Raw genomic sequence first — 27,669 nt, forward strand, 5'->3', positions numbered from 1 at the left:
GCACAGTGGTAGGTTCACACTCCCACTGTTGCTACAAGTATTCATGTTCGCAGCCTAACATGAGCCACCCCTGCCACCCCACCCTCCCCCACACATACACACACACACACATCAGCCAAGTAGAAAGAAACCAGGTCAAATTCTTGAAAGAGGAGTGAAGTCAGAGAAGAAAGATACCAGTTTAGAAAGGTTCATATCTCTTAGTCCTCTCATGACGATGCTTAATTCACTGTCTTCCGGTCTGGCTCTTTTCTGAGATCCAAGGGTCCTCAATACAGATAGGATATTTCTCAACCCGAAGTCATAGTGAACCTAAGATGGGGGGGAGGGGGAAAGATTATCCAATTGAAAAGCTCTCAATGTAGACCCACTGTATACACATAGTAGGTATTCTGGTCAATATGTACTGTAGCTTTGGAGGGGCTGAGCTGCACAGTTTCAGTAGCTGAATTCTTCCACCTGTCCTTCGACTGAAAAACGATCCTTCCCTTGGAAAGATCAAGCTGTATGACAGTGTCCACACTTTTAAATATCTTTGGAGGATAAGACAGTCTGAGAGGCAAACAGATTTAAAATGCATAACCAACAGGTTATGTACTATGTGACTCCATTTATGTAATGTTTCTGAAAGAAAATGATAGAGGTGGAGAAAAGATCGGTGGCTGCAAAGAGATAAGGACTTGGGAGAGAGGGCGCTGTGGCTATAGAGGGGTAGTATGAGGGGACCTGGTGGTGATGGGACAGTTCTGTATGTTGATTGTGGTGGTGGTTATACAAATCTACCTATGTGATATAATTGCATAGAACTACACACACACACACACACACACACACACACACACACACAGAGTGCATGATCAACTGGTGAAACCTTAATGAACTCTGGATTTTACCTATGGCCATTTTCTGGGTCTGTTATTGTACTATGGTTATAAGATGCCTACTTTGAAGGAAGTAGGGTAATGAATACATGGGACCTCCTAGTACATTTCTTGGCAATTTTTGTTGAATTTATAAATATTCAAAAATAAACAGGTATTCAAAATACATAACCAACAGGTCAAAGTCATTAAATTTAGTTTAGAAAAGAGTCAAAGAGATTTTCAAAATGAATAGCATTTTATCAAGGTAAAATTGCAAAGTAAGAAATCAAGTTCTATAGTTAGGGGGAAAATAAATGGACAAAGTTACCTGCTTGGTAAGTTGTTCCTCACACAGTTTGTAAAGAACATAAAACTTTTGAGCCAAGATAACATTCTCAAGGAAACCACAGCTTGCAAGTTTAACTCGCATAATGATCTGGAAAATTAATATAGTGAGATTTTCAACAATGTGCATGAAAAACAAGTAAAAATGTAAATTATGTTATGTTTTTAAATCCCAATGCATACCTGTCTATCAGGAACCATCATAGCAACAGTTCTAAACTGAATTTTTAAGTTCTCAGGTAGTTCCTGGCGCCCAGCATATCCGGGGTTCTAAAAGTTAAAATTATTTAATTTTTATTGCTGATATAAATTTTATTTCATGAATAGAAACACATTTCAGATCCCTAATTCAGATCCTAAGGTGGCACTGAGAACAATATTAGAGTCATAAAACCTCCCTCTTTTCTCAAAAATGTGTATTGGACCATCGATATCTATCAATGTCACATTACTGCCTTTGACATAGTTCCAGTTTCATTATATTAACACAGACACACATATTACTTTGTGAGCAAAAATTAAGCATCTGTTTATTGGTTAAGAAAATAGAAAAGAAAACTGGATAAATATCTAGATAGTTATGATTGAAATGTTATTGAAATAAGAGAAAATGCAAGGTTCCATACTGATGAGTTTACTTAGATAATTTTTATTTCTTCTCTTTATCCTGTTCAGTCGGAATTACAGAGTTCTTTGGCAGACAAAATACCATTAAAGAAACCCATGGTGGTGAAGGGAAATAAAGATGGGAGTGAAGGGGAAAATACTGTGGAAAGGAAGCGAAGGCTTCATGAGTAGCTACAGGCTGAGGACGGGTCAGACCCAAAGGTCCCAAGGGTAAGGTTAGGGGTCCAAAGTGTAATAATTTAAGATTTCATCTTATTAGAAATTACTGCAAGGCTACAACTTTCATCACCTAAAGACATAGATGATTTGAATTGTAAGGGATTTGGTGATGTAATCTTGTCCAGCTCTGCCTCCAATGCAGACACGCCATCTAGAATAGCGGTTGCCAACCTTTCGGACCTCAAGGACCATCAGTGATCCACGGACCACCGGTTGGCAACCGCTGATCTAGAATGGCCCTGCTATACGTTTGAACATCTGTAGCTCACTGCACTGTTCACATAGTAGCAAGTAGGCATGTATGACTATTTACATTTTGATTAATTAAAATTAGGTAAAAATAAAAATACAATTATTTTGGGAAAGAAACCTCATTCTCTGCCTATCAGATACTGTCAATGAGCCAAATACCTTGCTGACACAGGATACAGAGATTCCTGGTTGCCTACCACTACTTCTCCTTTCTCCTTCCTCAGTCACACAAGCCTAGGTGCCAGCTAGGAGCATCACTACCCAGATTAAAAAAAAAAAAAAAAAAAAAAACTATGTTTCCCAGCCTGCCTTGCAGCCGGTGTGATTAAATTCTACACCAAGAGACCCAAAGGGACACACTGTATGAGATAACCTTGTTGCTTGAAGGGAGTTAATTCAATCAATTGACTGCAACAAAGCAGAGATGCTTCAGTAGCGTCTTAGGTCACAGGGTGACGTAGACGTTGGAAACCATGATGGAGCAGAAACACAGGAGAAATCTTAAGAGAAAAAATCCTTACGTGTTGTCATTATTTTTCGTGGCTCAGCTATTCACAGCCTAATCTAGCATCTAATTGATATTTCCAATATTATTCTTAATCCAGGGAGAATGTTAAACTTTTAAATTATTCTCTGCCACAGTTATCACACTGAGCGAATTTCTTCATCCCATTGTCTTAGTTAGTTATAACTGATCACTTCAGGATTATTATTAACTGCTTTCCTGGATGTCTGCTTACAGTGAAACTGATCAGAAACTTTCCTTATTTTGCTTCCTATGATTTATCTACTAGGACACTTCAAACTCAGAGTACTTTGCATTATCTTGCAACTTAGAGATAACGGAATAAAAAACTTATATATGAACACATTAAGTAAAACTGGTTCATTAACTTCACTGCTCCAAGTCATAAAAAAACCTATTCGTGCCTTTGGTTTTCTATCTGTACAACATTGTATCTCAGAGCTCCGCCCTCAAACACGTGGTAAATGAACGTCCACAATTCTCTGGCATAGGAATTATTTTGGATATTTTAAGTCATTTCCAGGATCTTTTATTACGTTTCAGAGAAAACCAAGCGTAGAGTGTAAGTAGTGAGAGCGATGTCAGACAATAACGTCTATCTCTAACTGGCTCTGTGACCTGAGCCAGTTTTTGAATCTCTGCCTCGGGCACCTCATTACAAAATATGCACCATACAAAATGTGACACAGGACTACACTGCCATGTGAACTGCTTTGACTAATGGCTGTGCCTGTGTCACTTCTGGACAGAAACCCTGAGAGGCAGAGCATAATTCTTTGTGTCCTGCTTTTCCTCTGCTATGGCCACCAGCGAAGACTGAGACAGGTCCGGAGTGAGGACGCATAAAGCAGGCCTGCCCTCTCCACCCGGCCCAGCAACAGGGAGAAACAAATCTTTGATGCTTCCAGCCACTAAGATTTTGGGATTGTTACTATAGCTGTCCTGTCTAATGCTAGTACATAAAGCATTCAGCCCATTACCTTACACATAATAAGTGCTCAATAAACAGTAGCTATTAGTACCATTAACATATTGTTATTTTATCTTCTGTCTTGTCTATTTTTATGACTCAAAAAAATCTCATGATAGGAAAGAATCGCTCCTGACCCCTGGATAGTCGGTCATTAACCCAGGAGTAGATGCCTTGTTTTACTTAAGTCCATAGCAGTTAAACCAAATTGCATTTAAAACCCATGTTCTCACCATTGTTAAGAAGATTCCAAATTCTGGATTTAAATCAACACAATCACCATCAGAAAAAATGAACTGTTTTTTTCTCTCTTTTCTTGCTGTCAAAACAATATAAATTTGTTGGGCTGCCACCGATAAGACGGGCAATTCAATTCTGTTAAACTCATCAAAACAGCCCCAGGAACCTGACTGCGCCAGACCTGGTATGAAAAACAGTTGATTTGAAAAGTTTTACTTCTTAATAGCAATCATCTCGCCAAAGCGCTCGCAAACAATTAAATGTTGAGATACAGGGTATATATCAAGTTTCATATCTGCTGTTTTTAGAAAGACACATGGAATTCCAGTGATATACAGAAGTTTCATTGTACATCAGCACCAAGACAGTGAAAATAGTTCACTGCCAAAATGCAAGGGCAGACGCGCCGTTGCTGAGGTTGATAAAATTGGATTCAATCTGTAAGGGTCATCTCCGGTGAGGATGGGGGTGGAAGGAGCCGTAATGTTAGGGGAAACTGACCAAATAAGGAATGCCAGAGTCAGATCGCTCCACTCCTTTCTTGTTAAAATGAGAGAACTATGAGGAGGCCAGGTCGGACAGAGAATGGCCGAAGGGATTCCTATTTATTGCTTACAAAATCCAGCACAAAGAAAGACCTGGATGGATATTGGGAACATTGCTCCTGTCTCATCTCTAAGGATGAAAACCTTCATTATCTTTACCTGTATGAAATGCTCTTCTTTCTTTCATTACCTTCCCCTCCCCCTCTAGTTTCTCTTCTCTCTCCTCTGGGAATTTCCATTACACAGATGTTGGAACTTGGATAGCTACTGTTAGGGGCAAAAAAATAGAATGTTGGTTATGGGAAATATTAGTCATGCGCTGTTAACCGTGATTGCCTTGTTCTGGTTAAAAAAAATGACATTCTAAACTGGCTGGGAATTGTACCCCCGACCCCCAGCCACACCCAGAACTTGGGAGTCAACCTTGGACCTGGGAGTCAACCTTGGAATGTGGTCCATTCTCATTCAAGAACTGCCTATTATCATGGAAAGATTAGCAACCTTGTTGCCCAAACAATGGAGTCCCACCTCAGCCTCTACAGCCTGCTTCCCCGTGCCTGCGATCCCTACTTCCCCCTGGAATCCTTGTCCTACCCTGTATAAGCAGCTGGTCTATGGGGGGCTTGCAGGGGGGAGAGGGGGGATGCCGAGCAGATTTTTGTGATGCCCCGCTGCTCTCCCATACTGCCGGCAGGACTGGAATAAACGCTCATATACGATTCAACCCTGTCTCTGCTGAATTGGACCAAGTAGTGACAGGCAGCCCAGACCCCTTGGTTGTCTGGTTTCGCTGCTCCTATGACCCTTAAGTTATTTTTGTAAAATTTCCCATTTCCTTTTGCAATGTATTCTCTTGGCCACATATTCCAATTCAAGAGAGATTTTTTTGTTCATATCCCAATTTTTCTAATTGTTATGTTTTCATAGTAGCCTGTTTCTTTAATTGGCTACATGTAATACATTCTTGAATCTCTCTAAGCTATTAACTTCATTTATTTTTGAATTTTCTTCTGTTTTCTCTGTTGAACAGTTTACTGGTCAGTAGGTCTCCACTGCTTTGGATGCGTCCCTAATTCCTTCAAATATTTTAGGGGACTTTGTTATCGCTGCATAAGTTGCATTTCCTCTTCCGGAATGCAAATTCCTGTCTGCAGGAGGCATGCCTGCCTCTGGTGATTTGAGGGAAGGGATGGAGCCACAGAGGGTTGCTCTCCAGGGCTGGGGCCGGCAGTCTGTCTGGCCTGGTGCACTGCTTGCCCCTCTGGCAGGAGCCCGCCTCTGGGGTTGGTCTGTCAGCATTCCCACCTCAGACAGCTGTGCTACAGCTTTAGTGTGGAGGAAACACACTTTTTCTTTGCCTTCTGCTCTCATTTTGGTATCCTGGGGTTTACCTTGCACTCTAGTCTGCTTCTCCCAACCACCCCCAACCCTCAAGCTGGGAGTGATCCACAGAAGAACCCTTCTCTTTGATTAGAAAATTATTCTCAGGGTTCAAAAATGTTTGACAGGCAGGCGACTAAACAGAATAATATAATGAATACCCATGTACCCACCTGTCAAATCCTAACAATTTGTTTCAGATTTTATTCTTTAGAATCATGTTAAAAGTACTTTTCAAGTCCAGGTATATCCCTCTTGAATCCACACTCCCTCCTTCTCCAGAGGTAGCTTCTACCCTGAATTTGATACCAATGGTTCCTATGCATGCTTTTAAGCTATTGGTCTTATGCATGTATTCATGAACAGTATATATTTCACATGCTCAAAGTTTATATGTGTGTCTATTTACCTAGCTAGCTAGCTATAAAATGCTGTGCATATCCTCCTGAGCTGGGGGTGCAATCTCATGCTATCTGTTCTTGCAGGTAAGAGCTGGGGTTGCAATCTCATGCAATCTGTTCTTGCAGGTAAGAGCTGGGGGTGCAATCTCATGCTATCTGTTCTTGCAGGTAAGAGCTGGGGGTGCAATCTTATGCTATCTGTTCTTGCAGGTAAGAGCTGGGGGTGCAATCTCATGCTATCTGTTCTTGCAGGTAAGAGCTGGGGGTGCAATCTCATGCTATCTGTTATGGAGATGTTACTCACATCCTGCTGAAAGGAAGGGCTAGATGAATGAATGCATAATGTTCAATACAGGGAAGGCCCAGTGTACTTCTTCCCAATGGCATCTCCCTTCCTCCCTCCCAGAGGAGACATACACATTCTTATGCTTTTTAAAAAATACGTTTGTATTGATTTTAGAGAGAGGGGAGGGGAGAGGGAGAGAGAGAGAAAGAAACATTGATGAGAGAATCATTGATCAGCTGCCTCCTGCACACCCCCTACTGGGGATGGAGCCTGCAACCCAGGCATGTGTCCTCACCAGGAATTGAACCAGCGACCCCCTAGTGCATGGGTCAATGCTCAACCACTGAGCCACACCAACCGGACTCTTTTTACTATCTATATATACATATCTATGTAATACATATCTTTGGTTTAAATAAATGCAATCATGCTATCTGTGTTTTTGTGAGACTTGCTACTTTCCCTCTAAACTGTGAGACTGTGCTACATCAATGCATCGTCCTGCAGTTACTCGTTTTTACCGCTACAGCATTGCTATGCATATGATCTATAAATTGGATGTCCACAACCTATGTGTTTATGTGTTCAGCCCACCACAGAGGACACTCGAGTTATTGCCAGGTGCTGGCTGTGACAAGCAATGCTGCTGTGAGCATTTGCACACAGGCTCCCAGTCCTTAAGTGCAGTTTACCTGAGCTGAGACCAGAAGGTGGGAGACTGACAATATACGTGTAAGCTTTTTTTATTCTAAAAAATGTTTACACTGCCACCAGGAAGGAGTGGGTGGCTGTTTCTGCTGCTTGACACCTTGCCAATGGTAGTAAAAAAAAAAAAAAGTCACACTGCTCTAGCTCAGTGGTCGGCAAACTCATTAGCCAACAGAGCCAAATGTCAACAGTACAATGATTGAAATTTCTTTTGAGAACCAAATTTTTTAAACTGAAACTATATAGGTAGGTACATTGTTATTAACTTAATTAGGGTACTCCTAAGGCTTAGGAAGAGCCACACTCAAGGGGCCAAAGAGCCGCATGTGACTTGCAAGCCGCAGTTTGCCGACCACGGCCCTAGCTGGTTTGGCTCAGTGGACAGAGCGTCAGCCTGAGGACTGAAGGTTCCTGGGTTTGATACCGGTCAAGGGCACATGCCCGGGTTGCAGGCTCGATCCCCAGTACAGGGCATGCAAGAGGCAGCCAATCAATGATTCTCTCTCATCGTTGATGTTTCTGTCTCTCTCTACCTCTCTCTTCCTCTCTGAAATCAAAAGTATGTTTTTTTAAAAAAGTCACACTTAAATTGTTCTTAACCTGGTTTGTACAAAATGGAATCCTTTTATAGTGTGCAATTCTTTGCTGGTTATTTGGTTTTCTTCACTGGTGTAATACCTATTTCAGACTTTTCCTCATTTTTCTATTGAATTATCTCTTTCTTAATGAGTCATAGGCTTTAGTCATGTATTGGGGATACTAATCCTTTGTAGGTAATATATATTGCTAAAGCCATTTCCAAATTTCAGGCATGGCTTTTCTCTCTCTTGTTTTGATATTCACTGACAAAGAGATGTTTTTAACTCAGGGTAGGGAATGTGTCAATCTTTTCTTTATGGTTTGTGATTCTTGTATTAAAAATCCCTTTCTACTCTAAAAAGAAAGATATTTTCCTTTATTACCTTCTCAAAACCCAAACAATTTTGCCTCCCACATTAAGACATTTAATTCACAGAACTGAGTTTTATACAGTATATGGTTTAGGCATCCAATTTTTATGTATGTAGGGAGCCAATCTCCTTTGTTAAATATTGATCAACTGTTGTCCCAGAACAATTTATTGTAAAGTCTGTCTCTCCATCACTGATTTACGGTAATACCTGTGCCACCTGTCAAGTGTCCTTGGCCTATTTTTTCATTTTCTATTACATTCCATTGGTCCAGTCATCAATCCTGCACCAATACCACACTCTCGAAATTACATTCTAAATGATATCTTTCTGAAGTTTTCATTTTCTAACTGTTTTTTGTGGTTTATAAAAATAAAATTTATTTTGTGTTGATTTTATAGTCTAGGATATTTGCTAAATTCTATTTTTCTATAGATTTTGTTGAATTTTTAAAAAGTGTACCCTACCCTTTGTGAATAATGACATTTTGCATTTCTTTCTTTCCAATCTTTGTATTTTTGTTGTTGTTCCTTACTGCAGGATCTGAAGTACAGTGATGACTAGAACAAATAATAACAGGAGTCCTTGTCTTATACCTCATCTCAAAAAGAATGCTTTCGAATGTTCAGGTTATGATGTTTGCTGTGGACACCCTTTATCAAATGAGCCAAGTGGGGGAATATCTAGGGCAGTGATGGCGAACCTTTTGAGCTTGTCATGTCAGCATTTTGAAAAACCCTAACTTAACTCTGGTGCCATGTCACATATAGAAATTTTTTGATATTTGCAACCATAGTAAAACAAAGATTTATATTTTTGATATTTATATTATATATTTAAATGCCATTTAACAAAGAAAAATCAACCAAAAAAATGAGTTCGCGTGTCACCTCTGACACGCATGTCATGGGTTCGCCATCACTGATCTAGGGGAAGGACCTAAGGAACCAGAGTAAGGAATCTGAGAGGAAATCTCCTTTGAATGTTTTTGAGAAACATCAGAAAGGTCAATATGGCTACCGGAGGGAGAGTAAGGGGAGCAGAGAGTAGTAGGAGATGGGTCAGAAGGTCAGACCGATATAATGGGGAGGGGCAGGAGTGACTGTAAAACAATGCAGGACCACATGAGGGGTTTGGCTTTTACTCGGAGGGAAGCCGCTGGGCAGCTCTCAGCAGAAGAGGGTTGTGATCTGACTTCCATGTAGAAGGGTTGCTGTGGCGCTGATCTGAGGCTGCAGTGGAGGGGACAAGAGTAAACACAGAGTCCAATGAGGAGGCTCATTGGCACAGTACAGGTGAAGGGTGACAACTGGCTTGATGACAGCAGTGGGGATCAGAGGTACTCAGATTTGGGGTGCGTTCTGAAGGCAATAGTGTTTGCTGACAGGACGGATTTGAGTCTGAGAGAAAGCAGTGAAGGGTAAGTCTAAGATTTTTCATCTGCGCACCTGGAAGCATGACATGGCTACTCCGTGGGATGGGAAAGGGTGAGGATGGAGTGGGCGAGGGGAAGGGAGATCGCACGTTTAGACCTACTCGACATTTAAGTGGAGATGTCAAGTAGCAGATATCAGTTGTCTATACAGACCTGAAATTTCAGGAAGTCCAAGCTAGGGATACAAACTTGATCGCATAGGTAGTACTTAAAGAGAATGCATGTAGGTAGAAAAGAGAGGAAGGCCAGGCACTGAGTTCTAAAGACAGGTGTGCCCTCTATCCTCTTCTCTTTGTCTATCTGAAACCACCGCCTACCTATCTTTCAGGATTTCCTCAGAATTTCCCATCTGCTGATGGCCCTCCTCCTTGTTTCCCAGTGTGACTATGCTTTAAAAAAAAAAAAATCAATCATTTCAATGGGATTTAATGCTGGAAGGGAAGTCACATGTGTTTTGTAATCTTCATCTTATCTCCTCCACCATTGTTTCAGGCAGTAATAAATTGGTTCCATTTTCATAAACCACTACACATTCAACTCATGGCAATAATATTGAGCCAGTGAAATGGATGGTTTCCAGCCATTTCTGACTATAAAAAAATGGCACTATCATATGCATCAACTTATCCTAATTTTGGTTCTGTGGGAAAACATCACTTTAGATATAGATCAGAAAATTAAAGTGCCATAAAAATAAAATCACAGAAAAATAGTTTCAGTGTTTGATACTTGCCTTTAAAAATCCTTCCGAGCCCTCTGAAATCCATTTGATCCGAGCAGTTAAACACGACCACGTATTTTCCCAAACATCGTCCCATGTCTTTCGTGGTCTCTGTTTTGCCAGTGCCCGCGGGTCCGGCTGGAGCACCTCCCATGTTCATTCCCAAAGCCTGTGCTAAAGTGATATAGCATCTGCAGACGTCAGTCAGACAAAGCATGGTGAGTATGGGATAACATGAGACAGCCACGTGCAAGCAAAAGTCCAATGTCATTGGAATGGACCTGTTACTTTAGAATGTGAGCAGCTCACCCATGAGAGGCAACCAGACAAGGCGGGCGCACCTGACATTCGTTAGCAGTGGGGCAGTGAGTGACTGCAAACATTTCTCGGGACAAACTTCTAAACTCCGCAACAAGCTGGCAGGAGCCAACTGCAACACACCACTGCAAATGGTTTGACTATGAAAGGTCTCATTCGTTTAGGTAAGTGTAAGGAATAATCTAATGAGTCTCCTTGGACCTGTGACCCAGTTTCAGTGACATCTGCTTCGGATGACAGTAAAACTTAGTAAAGCTTTGTGAGCCATGAAGCTTCACGTGTGTACATCCATGGAAGGGAAAACATATTGACAAATGTATGTGGCAGGGGCACTGGGCATAGCAAGGCAAGCTGGATGAATCCAGAGGAGGCTGACGACCAAATTCAAATGTTATAATTTCACCTGTAGGCAGCCCTATGGAAAATAATGGCAGAACTCATTGTCCTGTGACTCAATTTAAGTCAATTCTACAAGTATTTACCGAGTGTCTACTGTGCACAACATATTGAGCTGTTGTGGGTAGATAAAGATGACAAAGGCCCAGTTCTTGCCTAGTGTCATATACAAAAAAGACTTTTAGCGGCTCTGCCATTAACTGATTGTTCAGAGCTGGCCAAGAAACTCCACTTCAGCTATCAATGTCCACAACTTGAAAAGGCAGGGTGCTAAATGAGATGCTCTCCAAGGACCTTTCCTTCTTTGTAGTTCTCATGACTCCCTTTATGGTCCTAGAGATAAGTTTCCATCTTGCAACCTGAAGTTTGTAACTAATTACTCATCGCCAGCATTCCAGCTTGCTTCTATTCTGTCATCTGTTTCTACTTCATTAAAATGTAATGTACATGTATACATAACACGTAGGGTTATTTCATTGCTGGACTGACTTTGATGAGCTAGCATAGACCTAACACGACAGCGATAAGCTTTTTTCCAATATTTCAAATACAATTTTAAGCGCATTACTTAATTACAAAATGGAATTAAAAAGCTAAGTTTCCTACCTATCCGTTAACGGAGTGATAACAAGTCGATCGGTGCATCCCAGAAATTCATTTTGGTAAATAAAGTCAACATCTGTAATAGACACTACAGTCTGATCCAAATCTTCTTTAAAATAAAATCTACTCTGTTTTAGCCATTCAAAGTCAGTTGCTGATTTGATATGCATTTTTACCTTAAAAACATGAAATACAAAGAGATTGCATACTGAATTGCAATAGCATAAACCACGGCATATGGGCAGTTTTTATTCGCTCATTCATGAACTGATTCTTATTCATTTAAAGTATATTTACTGAGCCCCTCCTTGGGCCTGACACCATGCTGCGTAAACAGAGACAGACATCTGAGGCTTACAGAAAAGAACAAAAGACAAACAGATAAATAAGTAATTGTGATAAAGTATGAAAAGAAATTCAGGGTTTCTGAAAATAATTAGCAAGAGGACCTAACCTAGTGTCAGGTGTCTGAGAGGGGCACTCAAATGAAAAACAAACAAACAAACCTTCAAAACTAACACCTGGCCCAGTGAATAGAGCCAAACCTGCCTGTGGACCAAAGGGCCCCGGGCTTGATTCCGATCAAGGGCACATACCTTGGTTGCAGGCTCCTCTCCGGCCTGGGGCCCTGGTCAGGGCTTGTGTGGGAGACAACCAATTGATGTGTCTCTCTCACATCATTGTTTCTCTCTGTCTTTTCCTCTCAATCCCACTCTTCCTAAAAATCATTGGAAAAAATATCCTCGGATGAGGATTAACAATAAATAAATAAATAAATAAATAAATAAATAAATAAATAAATAAAACAAACCTAACACCTGAATAAATAGTAGGAATTAGCCAGGGAAATAAAACAAAAGGGGTGGGTGATGGCGGTGTGGGAGGGCAAAATGTGTTAGGCAAAGGCCTGGAAGATCTGGTTGGCAGTTCAAGAAACGGAAAGAGCCTGGACGGTGGGGCTCATGGTTGAGCGTCAAACTTTGAACCAGGAAGTTGTGGTTCAATCCCCGGTCAGAGGACACGCACAAGTTGTGGGCTCGATCCCCATCAGGGGGTGTGCAGGAGTCAGCTGACCCATGATTCCCTCTAATCATGGATGTTTCTCTCTCTCTCACCCTCCCTCTCTGAAATCATTAAAGAAATATTTAAATAAATAAATAACAGAAAAAGAAACTGAAAAAAGTTCACAACAGCTGAGGCATCCAGGACTCTGGACAGAGGAATAAGAGTTGGGGCTTCCCAGGGCATGAGGAACAGGCCGGGCATTGCTCGCATGGCAATGGGGAGCCACTGGAGGGGTTAAGCAGGAGATGCTCATATGTGCACACGCACCTTCCTACAGCAGCAGTACAGCCAAACCCACCAGCCTGCCCGGTCCCCAGTGTAGACCTGTGGGGCAAGCAGTCCCAGGCTCCCAGCACCAGGGATGCAAGAGGTAGCAACCAGGTAAGCATGTTTAGGAACAACACCCCCACAGCCACATTATGACTCCACTGGCAAACTTGGAGAAACTCTAGCCCTGCTCATGGAGGGAAATCAACGTAGCAAAGTGGCAAATGGCCCCCTTCACTGCTCTGAATCCCAGCGGCCCATTTCCAGGTCATTCAGCTGACACTAAAGAATGGACCTCTGGTAACTACAGTGTTCAGATCTCTGTCTAATCAAGTTTCCAAGCTATCTATAAGCTTGCTTTTCGTTGTTGTATTGTTTCATAGTTCATGATGCTGCCTCTCTTCCAGTCAAGAGTTCTGGCTTCCCTCCTGAAGCACGGTTTGTATTTGTCACCTTAAAAGAGCTACTTTTGGGTAACATAATCAGTGCCTCCCCCAGGGTCTTGACTCTCTAACCCGGGACCCCCAGCCAGGGGGATGCAGTCAGCCACTTTCAACAATCTGTTAAGATGGTGAGGAGGTGATAAAAGAGGATGAAGAGAGAATAGCTAAATTTTTATTGAGTTATTACTGTGTAACAGGCTATTCTAAGCATTATACATGAAAAAATAAAATGCAAATATGCTGGCCCAGAAATCTCATTTTAGTTGGGATGCAAATAGATCATGAGTTCAATAGTAACTAAGACAAAAAGAAAACAGTTCCATGGTTTTAATGTGTATAGATTTTAAAAATCCATTCTGTATGGAAAGTAATGCTTTGCTCAGCATTTAAATTTAAAAGAAATGTCTTCCATGGGACTTCAGCTTTAAGAATCACTGAGAGATATACAGACATCAGCCTCAATAGTATGCTCTTAGCAGGTACAGTAATGGATTCCATAGGAGTTTCTAGAGGTGGAGTCCAATGAAAGGCAAAGTACAAAGGAAACTGCAATTCAGTGAAAGTAAATCTGTAGAAGGCCAAAAAAATATGGTCTAAGTATGCTTGATAATTAGTTGATCCAGAGATCAATTCTACAACAGTGTTCATACACATATGAACAACCTGGGAATCTTGAAATGCAGATTCTGATTCAGTACATGAGTTGGAGTGGGGGAGTGGGGAGTGGTGGGAGAGGGAGGGGGAAGAGGCTGGAGATCCTGCTTCTCTAACAAGCTCCCCGGAGATGGCAATGCAACTGGTTGGCATACAATACTTTAAGAGATCTACATTCCAGGGGAATAAATAGACTGCAGGTCCTTCAATCTTCAATAATATAACTTATCTGATCAGAACTTCTTATCTGATACAAGTTTGAAACAGATTGCCTGTGATCATATTCTTTTAAAAAGGGTCCAAAGTTGCATGAATTATGTGTCTCTAATAAAGGAAAGAGGTGCCTTTAAAATGAATCAAATGAAAACACACACACACACACACACACACAATATTAGTTAAAGACAAAGAGAGTCAAATGTTGGTATCTCAAAATCTGCTGGGGTCCCTTCCTTACAACAGCTAACCACTGCTTTAGGAGAACTTGGTCTTGCTCAAGGCTGTTGGTTACTGAGAGCTCTATCTAAAGGTGATTCACATACTACTCCTCCTACTCCCACCCTACAAAACCTGGGCCGCACCACTCCCATGATGCCCTGCTGGACACCATCAGTTGGACAAATATGCATGAGAGTTCTCTGAAGCTTGATTCTATTTGATTCCTTCCCAATCAGCCCATCATAACTCAGGACTAAGCTCATCAAAATTGTATCATGACTCTGTTATTTGGTTTAATGGAATAATTCGTTCACATCACATCAGTTGGTTCCAGACTTTCAGAATGGCAAACATGAAAATACATATATGGTTGTTTATACCACCAAATATAGATATTTGTAGACATGGTATATACACACACACACACACACACACACACACATACACATACACACATACACATACACACATACACACACACACACCAGTTGTGAAAAAGGGTCAGGTAGATAAGAAAAGAAGGTTCATATAAGTTAGGGAATATATAACACTTGATTTTTCATTATTAAGAGCACTAAATTATTAACTAATACACTAAGTTATTTAAAATTAAGAAAAAAAGATACTTTACCAAGTCATCAAAAATATCTCTCTGATGCACATGGATAGTAATCAGAGTTTCAAATTTCACTCTTTCAAACTTGCTTAGGTCATGTGTTGTCTGGCTAATTAGAACATTTAGAATATCCAAAAATTTCTGGTTGGTTATTTGCATGATTTTCCTGTCATCTTTTGCATTATGTAAAGCCTCTTCTGAATCGTGTGTCCACAGCATCTGAATTCCCAGAAGCCCAACCTATAAACCCAGCAGACAAACAAGCCACATATTTAAAACACATCCTACAGTGAAATTTGGTGGTCACTTATTCACATGAAGGCAAACAGGGTTTTACTCATTTTAAACGAAAAAAGGGACATGCATTTCTCCACTTCCAGAAATAGTTTTCCATAGGTCTCTTTGCAACTGCCTACCTCCTTTCTTGTCCTCCACTCCCTTTAATATCCATACCTTTAGCTACATCTACTTTTCTGTCTACATATTTATCTAAAGGAGAGAGACAGAAAGTGAGAAGGGTTCGAGAAGCTTGTCCTTGTCTCCTGATGAAGCTAAGGAAACTGTGAGAGAATGTCATTTTACCTACAATTTCTGCCCCAGAAAAGGGAGTAAAAGTGATCGTATATCCCCCACCTTCACCTCCTCCATACAGTGTTGGCCCCCTTGGGAGCATTTATTCATCCGCAAAAGAACAGATACAAAGTCATCTGGACCAAAAAGGAACCCACTTTTGGCAGAGGGTTGAAAGCAGTGTGCTACTGGGCACTGCAGTAGGTGAAGGGGGATAAAACCCTTTCCCGATCCCTGCCTCCTCCCGCTAGAGCAGCGGCCAATCCCGGGCTCTGCTGGTGAAGACAAATGAAAGCACCTGGCTAAGGTGAGGGACAGAATACGGAGGAAGCAGCCAGTGTCAGGAAGCTCCCAATAGCAAGCAGATTCTAACCCTGATGGCCCCAGGACGGGGCAGTAAGATAGGAAAAGCAAAGAGAAACTACAAAAACAGCAGGGTAAGGCTGACTTCCAGACCCTGAAAAATGACTGCAGAGGGGTACATTCCAAACACGAATCTTTAAAATGACTATCCTGAGTCACCAACAAAAGTTTAAATTATGTTTTCAACTTCGTTTAAGCAGGCAGAGGATATAATAACAAAAGCTGGAGGATGTCTCATTAAAATAAAAAACAAAGTAGGAATGCTCATTCTTTGCAATATTATTTGATGCCTGTAATTAACACATTAAAAAATACTGAAAGGGAATACACTAAATATTTACAGGCATCATTTCCAAGTGGTAGAAAGATGGAAAATTTTTATTTTCACTTTCATAGTTTTCAAAATTTTTCAAATGTTGGCAACAGGAATCCATTGCATTCATTCATAATCTTAGAAATATGTTTTGGAAGAAAGCAAAGAAGAAATTTTTAAAATGTCAAATAAAACCTCAAATTAACATTGTGGTGGACAGATTTCAGTTCTTTGGAAAAGTTGCTCTAGAGAGTAAGGTATATAGTGGATGCGTATATTTTGAATGAATATATATTCATTACTCTTTAAAGCAATTTTTCCAAAGAACTGAAATTCGCCCACTACCATGTCAAGATTCTTATCTAAACTTGTTTAAAATCTCACCTCTTTATTTGCATATATAGGTATACTAGAGGCCCGATGCACGAAATTCATGCAAGAGTAGGCCTTCCTTCCCCCAGCTGCCCGCACCTGCTTCCCTGTGGCACCCGGGACCCGAGCTTCCTTCCAGCCGCTGGCAGGCACCTGGGACCTGGGCTTCGTCTGGAAAGTCATCCGGTCTAATTAGCATATTATGCTTTTATTATTATAGATATGCACACTGAAGAAAATCCTGCAAGCTAGCCAACTTCCCTGTTGTCTCCTGCTCAACTTGACCACTGCTCTGACCTTGCTTTTCAACTGCTCCACCTGTAACGCCCCCTCCTCTGACTAAACTAGACTGAGCCTCTCCTTCTGAATACACAGGTGACCCAGCTTTCCTGGGAGAGGAAAAGTATATTGATTTCGTCTAAGCAGCTATTTCCCCAGCTTATCAAATAAAGTATTTTATAAAGATTTATCACAAAGTTAATAATACTAGTAAAAACATTAAGGCTTGCCAAGGATATTATACATTATTTAAAAATCACAATATTAGAGTGCTCTCTGCAATAAAGATTGTTTCTCTCTCTGTACTTGTGCCGTTTGAGTGGTTATTTCATTTCATAGCCCTCAGCCATGTCCGCCATGTGTGCGGTCCTTCAGGATTTGGAGTACAGGTTGGCAGGAGCAGGTGGAGAAGAAATATGGTTTGGGCAAAAATTGCCTACATTTTCCTTGGATATCTCCTGCCTTCTATCCCATACTGTCTCTGACCCAGATCACAGGTCATCACTGGTCCTTTATCCTGGCTGAAAATGTGATGGAACTATTGGCATTTTCTCTATCTAGTTTTAAGAGTATTTGGCACATTGAAATGCCCTTCTCAGAGCCAGAGGACTCGCGAGAGACAGCACCTGCTCCAACCCCAGCCTCTCTCAAGGTCTTCGCGTTCAAAAGTTAGTTGCCTGAGAAGGCCTCCTTTAACGGACTGTGCCAATTCGTAATCACTTGAAGGGAAAATAAATAAAAGGCAAGGTGGATTTTGTTTCCAGAAAAGACATGCTCATTCTCTTTCTATATACTACTAGAGGCCCGGTGCACAAAAATCTGTGCGCTCGGGGGGGGGGGGGTGGGTTGGTCCCTCAGCCCGGCCTGTGCCCTCTCGCAGTCTGGGACCCCTCAGGGGATGTCCATCTGCTGGCTTAGGCCCGCTCCCGAAGGGAGCGGGCCTAAGCTGGCAGTCAGACATCCCTCTGGCAGCCCAGGAGCCCTTGGGGGATGTCCACTTGCCAGCGGGGAGCAGGCCTAAGCCCCAGTCGGACATCCTTAGCACTGCTGAGGAGGCAGGAGAGGCTCCTGCCACCACCGCTGTGCTGGCAGCCCTCAGCCTGGCTTGTGGCTGAGCAGAGCTCCCCCTGTGGGAGCACACTGACCACCAGGGGGCAGCTCCTGCATTTAGCATCTGTCCCCTGGTGGTTAGTGTGTGTCATAGTGACCAGTCATTCCCAGTCATTCTGCTGTTAGGGTCAATTTGCATATTACCCTTTTATTATATAGGATAGAGGCCTGGTGCACAGGTGAGGGCCAGCTGGTTTGCCCTGAAGGGTGTTCCGGATCAGGGTGGGGGTCCCTCTGGGGTGCCTGGCCAGCCTGGGTGAGGAGCTGAAGGCCATTTTCAGACTGGCCACACCCCCTTCAGGGTGGGGGTCCCCGCTGGAATGCCTGGCCAGCCTGGGTGAGGGGCTAAGGGCCATTTTCAGGCTGGTCAAGCCCCCCAGTGGGGGCCTTCACCCCATGGGGGTGTGGCCAGCCTGGGTGAAGGGCTGATGGCCATTTTCAGGCTGGCCACACACCCCGGCAACCCAAGCTCCCAGCCTCTCTTTTTTTTCTTTCTTTTTTTTCTGGGATTTATTTATCTTCTATAATTGAAACTTTGTAGCCTTGAGCAGAGCCCAGGTCCGCTAGATACCCCTGGCAACCCAGGCTCCCAGCCCCTCCTTGAGCGGAGGCCACAGCTAGCTGGAAGCAGGTATCTGGGATTTATTTATCTTCTATAATTGAAACTTTGTAGCCTTGAGTATAGCCCAGGGCTGGCCAGGGCAGGCAGGAAGCTTGGCTTCCTCCATCACCAGGAGCAACCCAAGCCTCCTGCTCGCTTCAGCTCTGTGGCCGCTGCCATCTTAGTTGGGTTAATTTGCATACTTGCTCCTGATTGGATGGTGGGCATTGCTGGTGGGCGTGGCTTGAGCATAGCAGAGGGATGGTTAATTTGCATGTTTCTCTTTTATTATATAGGAGGATATCCACATCCATATCTGTATCTGTATCTATACCAATGATTTTCATATATAAGGTAAAATTTCCCATAAATGGTTTTAGTCTCTGTATATTCTTACTGAGGCGAGAGCAGTGCAGGGGATGGGCGGGCCTGGAATGGTGTGGTGGACAAGAGGGTGGTTGGGAGTAGTGGGTAGGCCTCCCTAACTAGTTCACAGCTACACCAGGCCACTGTCTCCTGAGCATCCTTCCCCCTTATTTCCATTTCTCATAACCATTATTTAAACAGTGTGTATTCTCACCTGTGCTGGAAAGTGACTGAGGAAAGGTAAGAGTTGAAATCCCGAATCACTGATTTGATAGAACCCAGATCGAATTATGTTATGTAACGATGACATCTGCATTTTTAACAAGTCCAGAAGCCAAATCTCTACGGGACCTTTGGCCATAACAGGAGCGTCCAACTAAAAAATAGATTATAAATATATTACATATTGGTAACAAATAGTTCTATATTTTACACAAAATATTTAAAAAATGAGTAAAATCAACTAATACTATAGGTGGAAGGAACTAGAAAGATCACCTGGTCTAAAACTTTCATTTTATAGATAATGAAATGAGTCCCAAAGAAGTTAGCTGATTATCCAAACTAGTGTGTGACACGGGGCTACAGAACTGGAACCCAGGCCCACCCCCTTCTCATTAGAGAATTGCATTCTCCTCATAACAAAAGTGAAACCACGTTAAATTACAATAATTTTTTCTCCTTCTCTTGATATGACGGCCAGGATCCGATCGTAATCTTTTGGATGAAATGTCACTTCATTTATGTTGTCAGATACCGCAGGGAGGTGTGGCTGTAAGAAGCACAAGACAACACAAAAACATCATCCAGGAGCCTAAATACAAAAGCCGCTGAGACGTCTTTAAAAGCCTTAATATTTTTAATCTTTGTAAAATATCAAGAATTCACTTCACTGTTTCAAGAAGAAAAAGAGAAAGAAAAGAACCTTTGGCTGAGTTGGGGGCGCACATTTCAAAGCCAGCCCTGCAGAACATGTCCTCCAAGTCCTCGGATGCCCTCTAGACCAAGGAGATTGGAGTAATGACTGTCCCCTCCCTCCCCAGGGACCGAACCACACGGTCCCTCCCCAGCTCTGTCCTGCCTTCTCTCTTGGCTCCACCTCTGTCTTACGCAGCAGCTTTTGCTTTTCTCTCTTTTCTCATCCCCACAACTTCCCGGAAACCAACAGGGAAGCTATTATTAGCGGTTTCCCAGACTCCCAAACAGAACTGGCCCTGGGATGCCTTCCACTCCCAGTTCTCTGTATCTTCCTCCTGGAAATATTGCCCTGGGAAATGGCTAAAAGCATTTGCAAAGCATTCCAGATGGAAAAAAAAAAAGACAAATGGAAACCACCAGCTCTATTTGATGTAAGAATATTTAGACTAAAATACTCATAATAATGAGTTACAGTTAGCGAGCACGTGATGTATGCCAGATACTCTTCATTGCATTATCTCACGTAATCCTCATGGCAAGCCTATGAGGTGGAGCCATTAATTTCCTGCTTGTACAGACGAGAAAACTAAGGTGCAGGGAAATTAAGAAGCTGCCCAAGGTCGTGCACCTGCTGAGTGGCATCATCAGTGACCTTTGCCTCAGGCTCCAAAACACAGAAAAATGGACATTGCAGAATCAGCATAATTTTCAATGCTCTCTTTCCTGCCTCCACTTTTAAAGTGTTAACTTCATTTTTATTGCCCATTGTGTATGCTAGGGGAGGGGGGAGTGTTTAGGTGATAGATACTTAGGTTATACCTGTATGGTATGGGAATCACTGGCTTGTCCAAGAATTTCCAGAAGAACTGGATCAGATACAAAGAAGAATCTTGGAAATAGTAATCGCTTCTTCTCCAAATACCTTTAAATAAAGTCGCATTACCAAATGAGATTTTTCCGAGTTATTTATTTTTAGCCAAGGCATGATCACTAAACGTCGTCAATAAGATAACAGCCAACACCTAGAGTCATTGCCATTTGCCTCTGAAATGTTTTCTTAGAACCAAAGCCCATGCTACCTACCCCATGGACGTCACTTGAGAAAATAAGTGAAGACAAGAAAGGGATCCAGAGCAAGCCTGCCCATCTACCCATCATTGTCCTCCTCCTCAAGAGCGCTCCTGGACCTTCGAGTTCTATGAACCTCATAGGATGAGGTAACCCAGCGTGAACGTAATTCACCCACAAATCAGCACATTTTGAGTGAAAGAGGGGACAACGAACCATTCAGCTAAGACAGCAGCATAAACTTAAATGAAGCAGGATATATGTCCACCCCATTTCACAGAGAGCCTGAGAAGGAGCTGCTTTATAAGAAAATTACCCATGAATTTGTCTGGTTAATTTGTTCTCTTAGTGCACATTCTACTCCATGCCTATTGGGCTGAATGGAAGCTCCCTCCCCACCCCAAAAAAAGACAGGTCCTCGTCCTGTTCCTTGGAATCTGTGAATGTGACCTTATTTGGAAAAAGGGTTTTTGCAGGTGTGCTGAAGTTAAGGATATCAAGAAGAGATCGTCCTGGATTATCCAGATAAGCCCTAAATCCAAGAAGTGTGAAGTATGGCAGCAATCATCTCAGGTAGAAACTATAGTTTAACTTTAACCCTGCTGTTCGGTTTCTGTACTTATTTGCTTTGTTTAACAATAGAAAAGTTATTTTGATTTTCTGAATTATATAAATCATCCCATTCGATTGAATACCCTATTGATTGTAAAGTGAGTACCCCATTGACTGTGATCTTACTGGTTTTAGAAAGCACATTCTGTACCTGGGAACCAGGACAGCACAATTATCCTAAATTGCCTCAGTGGCCACACATAATGCATTCCTGTTGACTCAGTGGTCCCAAGATGAGGACTGCACAATTACTCTAAATTGCCTCAGTGGCTCTAGATCAGTGATGGTGAACCTTTTGAGCTCAGCGTGTCAGCATTTTGAAAAACCCTAACTTAACTCTGGTGCCGTGTCACATATAGAAATTTTTTGATATTTGCAACCATAGTAAAACAAAGACTTATATTTCTGATATTTATTTTATATATTTAAATGCCATTTAACAAAGAAAAATCAACCAAAAAAATGAGTTTGTGTGTCAGCTCTGACATGCGTGTCACCTCTGACATGCGTGTTATAGGTTCGCCGTTACTGCTCTAGATAATGTGTTCCTGTCAACTCAGTGGTACCAAGACCCGATGGCTCCAGATAATGTGTTTCCATTGATTCAGTGATCCGGAGACCCAAAACTATAATTAACATGCTTTCTGCTTCTGTAAACTGATTTTTTTGCAAACTAGGTTCCACATTCCAAACCCTAGGATGTAATCGATACCTTTGTGATCTTTGCCTATATAAATCTGGTGGTGGGCTGGGGAGGGCACTGCGAGATTTGGAGTGCATGGCCCCCTCGTAGTCCCGGATTGCAATAAACGTGACTCTTTAATTCGATTTCTTGAGGTGTCCTTCTGTGATTCGCGGGGTACATTACAACAGTGTCCTCCTGTGAAGGAAAACCCCTATTCTGTAAAACTACTGTTTGGAATTCTCTGCTATTCTTTGGACAGCCTCTTATTCTGGAAAAAATAGCTTTGCTTTCTAGCCTGCTTGATTAATGGGGGAGATAAACTTAGCTGTCTGACCTTGTAGGCCAGAGACTAGATACACCCAATGCCATGCCAGGTGCATTTTTTAATTGGATAGAACTGTGTAGTTTTCAAGGCCACCGCCAGCAAGCACACAAAGGGCTGGCTCTTCCATAAAAAGGGAAGTTCTGCTTGTAGCTGGGCTTAGAATTTGGATTCATTTCCCTAAGCCCACCACGGTGAATAAAGTGTAACTCCAAGCTCTCAGAGCGCTGTTTGGTCCTTGTCCGGTTTTTCTGTAACACTCATAAGAGAAATACAGGGTGAAAAAACAAAGTGAATTCAGAGACAGAGAGATTGGAATTCTGTAGGCACAAGCCAGGAAACTCCTAGAGTCACCAGAAGCTGGGAAAACAAAGAAAGACTCTCCCTTAGGGCCTTCAAAATTGCTGACACCTGATTTCGTCCAAAACGGTGAGAAAATGGGTTTCTGTCGTGGTGATTTGTTACCGCAGCCCTGCAAAACCAATACTATGCCTTCACTCACCCACCCCCAAGTTGAAGGTGTCTTTTTTTGCAGAAAAATTAAATTTATGTGACATGTTAAATTACTATTTACCCCTCCCACCATCACTACCAAACCAGAAATACAGGGTGTCCCCCCAAAATGTATATACACTGCAACAGCAGATAGCTCAATTTTGAAAAGGAAATGTATTTTAGTAAACACTGCCTTTATAATTATTCAAAGTGTCTGTATACATTTTGGGGGGGACACCCTATATATAACTTGTTTGGGATAAAACACCAGCACGTATAAAACAATAGGTCATTTAGAAATAAAACTTACCCTGTCAGTGATTTCTGACACACTTCCAGCTGTTCGTGTAAGTGAGGCAACAGCTGCCCCATGGTTTCATCGCCCACACAGCAGCTGATCACATTGGGGTTCTCGTGAGCGCGCTGCATTATCTTGATCCATGACTTGTCAATATTCTGGAAACGTTTTGCTTCCTAAAAATAAATCCACAGTCAGTCAAAATCAGCATTTAGAAACTTGAATAAAGCAAGTATTCACTTTGGAATTTTCTATAGTTCTTCAAATCAGCCTCTGTTAGTCTCAGGCTACATAATTTAAAGGCGGCGATTCCTTTTCATTTGAATTAATTCTGAACAACAAAAACCCAAAGTCATAAAACTGCTTATTGAAATACTGCTTCATCACAACAGAGTTGATCACCTGTTTCCTTCTTTTTAATACGTTTTTCAAAGTACCAGGTGATTGTTTTGCAAAGCTATCAACTTCAAGCTCAAATCTGGTCTTTTAGCGCTCCTGGTGTTTTGGTTTGATAAGAAAACTGAAAAAGTGTGAAAATAATTTGATCTCAGGATCCTTGGAATAATTACAGCTCAATAATACCCCAGGAAAAAGAAAGGAGAAAACAGTAAAAACCCAAAACAAAGCTTCATTTACATTTTTTGCAAATTAAATTTTTCTATTTATGATGGATGGCAGTCAGCTTTGCATTCAATTGTGAAAATACCTCTAGAAATTGGCATAATCTTGCCTATTTTAAAACTTTTAAGTGCATTTTTTAGGATGCAACTTTCTGATTAAAAAAGATTTGTGTTTTTAAAATGTGTTATGTAATGAATGAAATCTATCATTTTCAAAACTCTTTTATCCATGATTTTTTAAAAAATATATTTTATTGATTTTTTTTACAGAGAGGGAGAGGGATAGAGAGTTAGAAACATTGATGAGAGAGAAACATCAATCAGCTGCCTCCTGCACACCCCCTACTGGGGAGGTGCCCACAGCCAAGGTACATGCCCTTGACCAGAATCGAACCCGGGACCCTTCAGTCCTCAGGCCGACGCTCTATCCATTGAGCCAAACCAGTTAGGGCTATCCTTGATTTTTAATCTGTATATATCCTGTTTACAGGTGTGGAAATTCAGAAAAAGGGAAATTACCTTCACAGAATAGCACTATTAGTGAATTATTGGCGTTTATTTAAAAGGTTCCAATCAAGCTGTTTTAACAATTTTGTTACATGCTTCTAAGGCGAAATTTCCTTGCCCCTGGTATATTTCTGAACTACCATGAGCCAACTTACTGATAGTTCATTGCACTTACAGAATACAGATTAATTTTAATTCTATTCTCAATGGGATAGGATATTAATTCTTGGACGAGATGAGCTGCTATAATTTAACGGTACCACACTTGAACGCACCTCACATCCTCAAACAACCTGGAGAGTTTTCACTGTTGGAAAATATGTGAATTTCTTCTTCCTACTCATGTAAATCAAAGGTCACTTTTAAAAAATTGTTTTGTAAAGGGCCAGATTGCAAATATTACAGGCTTTGCAGGCCATATAGTCTCTGTTATAAATGCTCAACCCTGCTTTTGTAATGCTAAAGCCTGTAAACAGAACATAAACAAATGGACATGTCTGTGTTCCAATAAAACTTTATTTACAAAAACAGGCAAGTGAGCTATAGTTTGCCCGACCCTGGTGAATAACCAAGCCATGACTTTTACAGAGACATGTAGACAACACACACCAAATTATTCTAGCAGAGTTACAAAACCCACATTTACCTGAGGCAGCTGTTTGGCAATATCTCCACCTACGAAGACAGCTTCAAGATAAACCCAAAGGTTCTGGACTACCAGCCACTCTTCAATTATGTCTGAGGAAGTGGACAATTTATACACCCAGTTCTGTATATTTTTTTTAAATGGAGCATTGTATCTAAAAAGAGTGGGAAAACATTACATTTCAATGATGACTGAGAAAGCAGTATGGCCTAACAAAGTAAATTATAGGAGAAACATTCCTTCGGAAACTGTTAGGCCTATGGGGCAATACAATCCTTAACGGCCACAGGAGGACAAAGAGCAGGAAAACCTTGCTGGACCAGGAACCATAGCATATAAGGAGTTGAAACTGTGCTAAAGACCCCTAGTCGCACATCTGCATGCCATCTGCATTCCAAGCGCACCAGCTCAGACCCCAGACCCACAGAGGACCCAGCACAGATATAGCCACGCTCCACCATAAAAAAGTGCAAAGTGGGAAGCGCCAAGCCCCTAATGGTATATTCCTTTCATGTGTGGCCAGCATGCTTTTCCTGGACCATTGGATGAATATTTGAGCAGGTTTAGCCAAGGAGGGCAATGATGACAAATCAGAAAAATGAAAGAGAAAGAACATAAAGTGAAGAAGTCTTGTCAGTGGGGAATCAAGATGTTCAAGATATAAGCGGCTGCTCAGCCAGCCGGCATGGCTCAGTGGCTGAGCATCAGCCTATGAACCAGAAGGTCACAGTTCAATTCCCAGTCAAGGCACATGCCTGGGTTGCAGGCCCGATATTCCCAGTGTGGGGAGTGCAGGAGGCAGCTGATCAGTGATTCTCTCTCATCATTTATGTTTCTATCTCTCTTTCCCTCTCCCTTCCTCTTTGAAATCAATTTTAAAAAGAGAGAGAGACAAACTCCTAATTTGAGGGAGAATAATTATGGGGACCATCAGAAAAAAATAGGAAGGGAAGATGGGTATCATGAAAGGGAGATGGAGGCCATGATTATTAAGGAGGAAAGGTAGTTCATGGAGAGACAGATAAGAGTCAGCACTCTAGGTCAGAATATCATGCTATGCTGCAACTGCGAAACCGGGCTTTTTATACCCCTAATTACCAAAAAAAAATTATAAAAATTAACCCCAAAGTATAAAATTACCTGTTGCTTAGTAAGGAACCTAAGACCATTAAGCTGTCCTCCATCAAGGTGATGATTTCTGCTGACTCACTTCCTTTGAGTAGAAGCTCTCCCTTTCCCTTAAACGCTGCGAAGCTCAGGTTCTGGTTGGTCCAGCTGTCAGTAACCTGTGCCAGCTTGGCCTCGATATCCTTCTCCTTGATGGCAGAGATGCAGATGTCCTTCAGAGAGAAATCCAAGAATGTGTCACAGCATCCCCATTACAGGTTAAGTGCCCTGTAAAACCGCCGGATTTTTTAGCCTGGACCTAGAAGTCATTTAGTCATTGTATGGCCAAGAAATCTGAGGCTCAAGATCCTGGTGTTCCAAGTTCAAACTAGAACCTTCTGAGACTCTGACTGCTAATTGTTTTACTATACCACACACATAAAATGATGAAACTTAAATCATCATTTTTCTTGATTATATTTTAACTGGAGTTTTGGGGCCAAAATTGAGATCATTACAGCTGCTCTATCTCAGCAACTTGCTATGAGAGAAAAAGAGAATATATGTGAGAGTCTTGTGAACTCTTCAAAGTAACATATAAACATTGCTATCTTCCTGCCTGGTCAGGCCCTAGTATGAACATCTCATTTGCTTAAAAGTCAATTCTATTTTTATCTGATGGTTTTTCCTGTTTTTTCTGGGTATTTAGCTGAAAAACACCATGATGGACCGAGAGGGTATTCTGCTAAGTGAAATAAGTCACACAGAGGAAGGCAAATACCATATGGTTTCACTAGTATGTGGAGTCTAAAAACAAACAAACAAATAAAAAAAACACAAAAATAATGATCAAACAAAACAAAAATAGACTCATAGAAACAGAGACCAAGATGGGTGAAAAAGGTGAAGGAGAGTATAGTCAAAAATATTGTGATAAATTTGTATGGTGGGTGATTACTAGAATTAGTGGGGTGCTCATACTCTAAGGTATAAAAATGTTGAGTCACTATATTGTACACCTGACACTAATGTAACTAATATAATACTGTACACCGACTATAAATAAATAAATGCAACAGAGTACACATTCTTCTCAAGTGCACATGAAACATTCTTCAGGACAAATCACAAAAAACAAGTTCTAATAAG

The 27,669-nt window shown here is 41.5% G+C and overlaps 1 protein-coding gene across 1 annotated transcript in view; it reads right to left on the reverse strand.

The window, feature by feature from the left end:
- Positions 1-27,669, reverse strand: part of DNAH8 (dynein axonemal heavy chain 8) — a 265,848-nt gene that overhangs the window by 131,270 nt on the left and 106,909 nt on the right. Inside the window, exons 32-44 of the mRNA XM_059699679.1 lie at positions 26,554-26,753; positions 25,414-25,567; positions 23,653-23,816; positions 20,980-21,082; positions 19,910-20,014; positions 19,457-19,618; positions 15,284-15,508; positions 11,789-11,961; positions 10,481-10,659; positions 4,036-4,223; positions 1,392-1,478; positions 1,192-1,299; positions 178-312 (exon numbers count right to left, since the gene is read on the reverse strand). Coding sequence (XP_059555662.1) covers positions 178-312; positions 1,192-1,299; positions 1,392-1,478; positions 4,036-4,223; positions 10,481-10,659; positions 11,789-11,961; positions 15,284-15,508; positions 19,457-19,618; positions 19,910-20,014; positions 20,980-21,082; positions 23,653-23,816; positions 25,414-25,567; positions 26,554-26,753 — 1,983 coding nt within the window. The remainder of the gene's footprint in view (positions 1-177; positions 313-1,191; positions 1,300-1,391; positions 1,479-4,035; positions 4,224-10,480; positions 10,660-11,788; positions 11,962-15,283; positions 15,509-19,456; positions 19,619-19,909; positions 20,015-20,979; positions 21,083-23,652; positions 23,817-25,413; positions 25,568-26,553; positions 26,754-27,669) is intronic.

This window comes from Myotis daubentonii, chromosome 6 (assembly GCF_963259705.1).
Source record: "Myotis daubentonii chromosome 6, mMyoDau2.1, whole genome shotgun sequence".
Classification (NCBI taxonomy): domain Eukaryota; kingdom Metazoa; phylum Chordata; class Mammalia; order Chiroptera; family Vespertilionidae; genus Myotis; species Myotis daubentonii.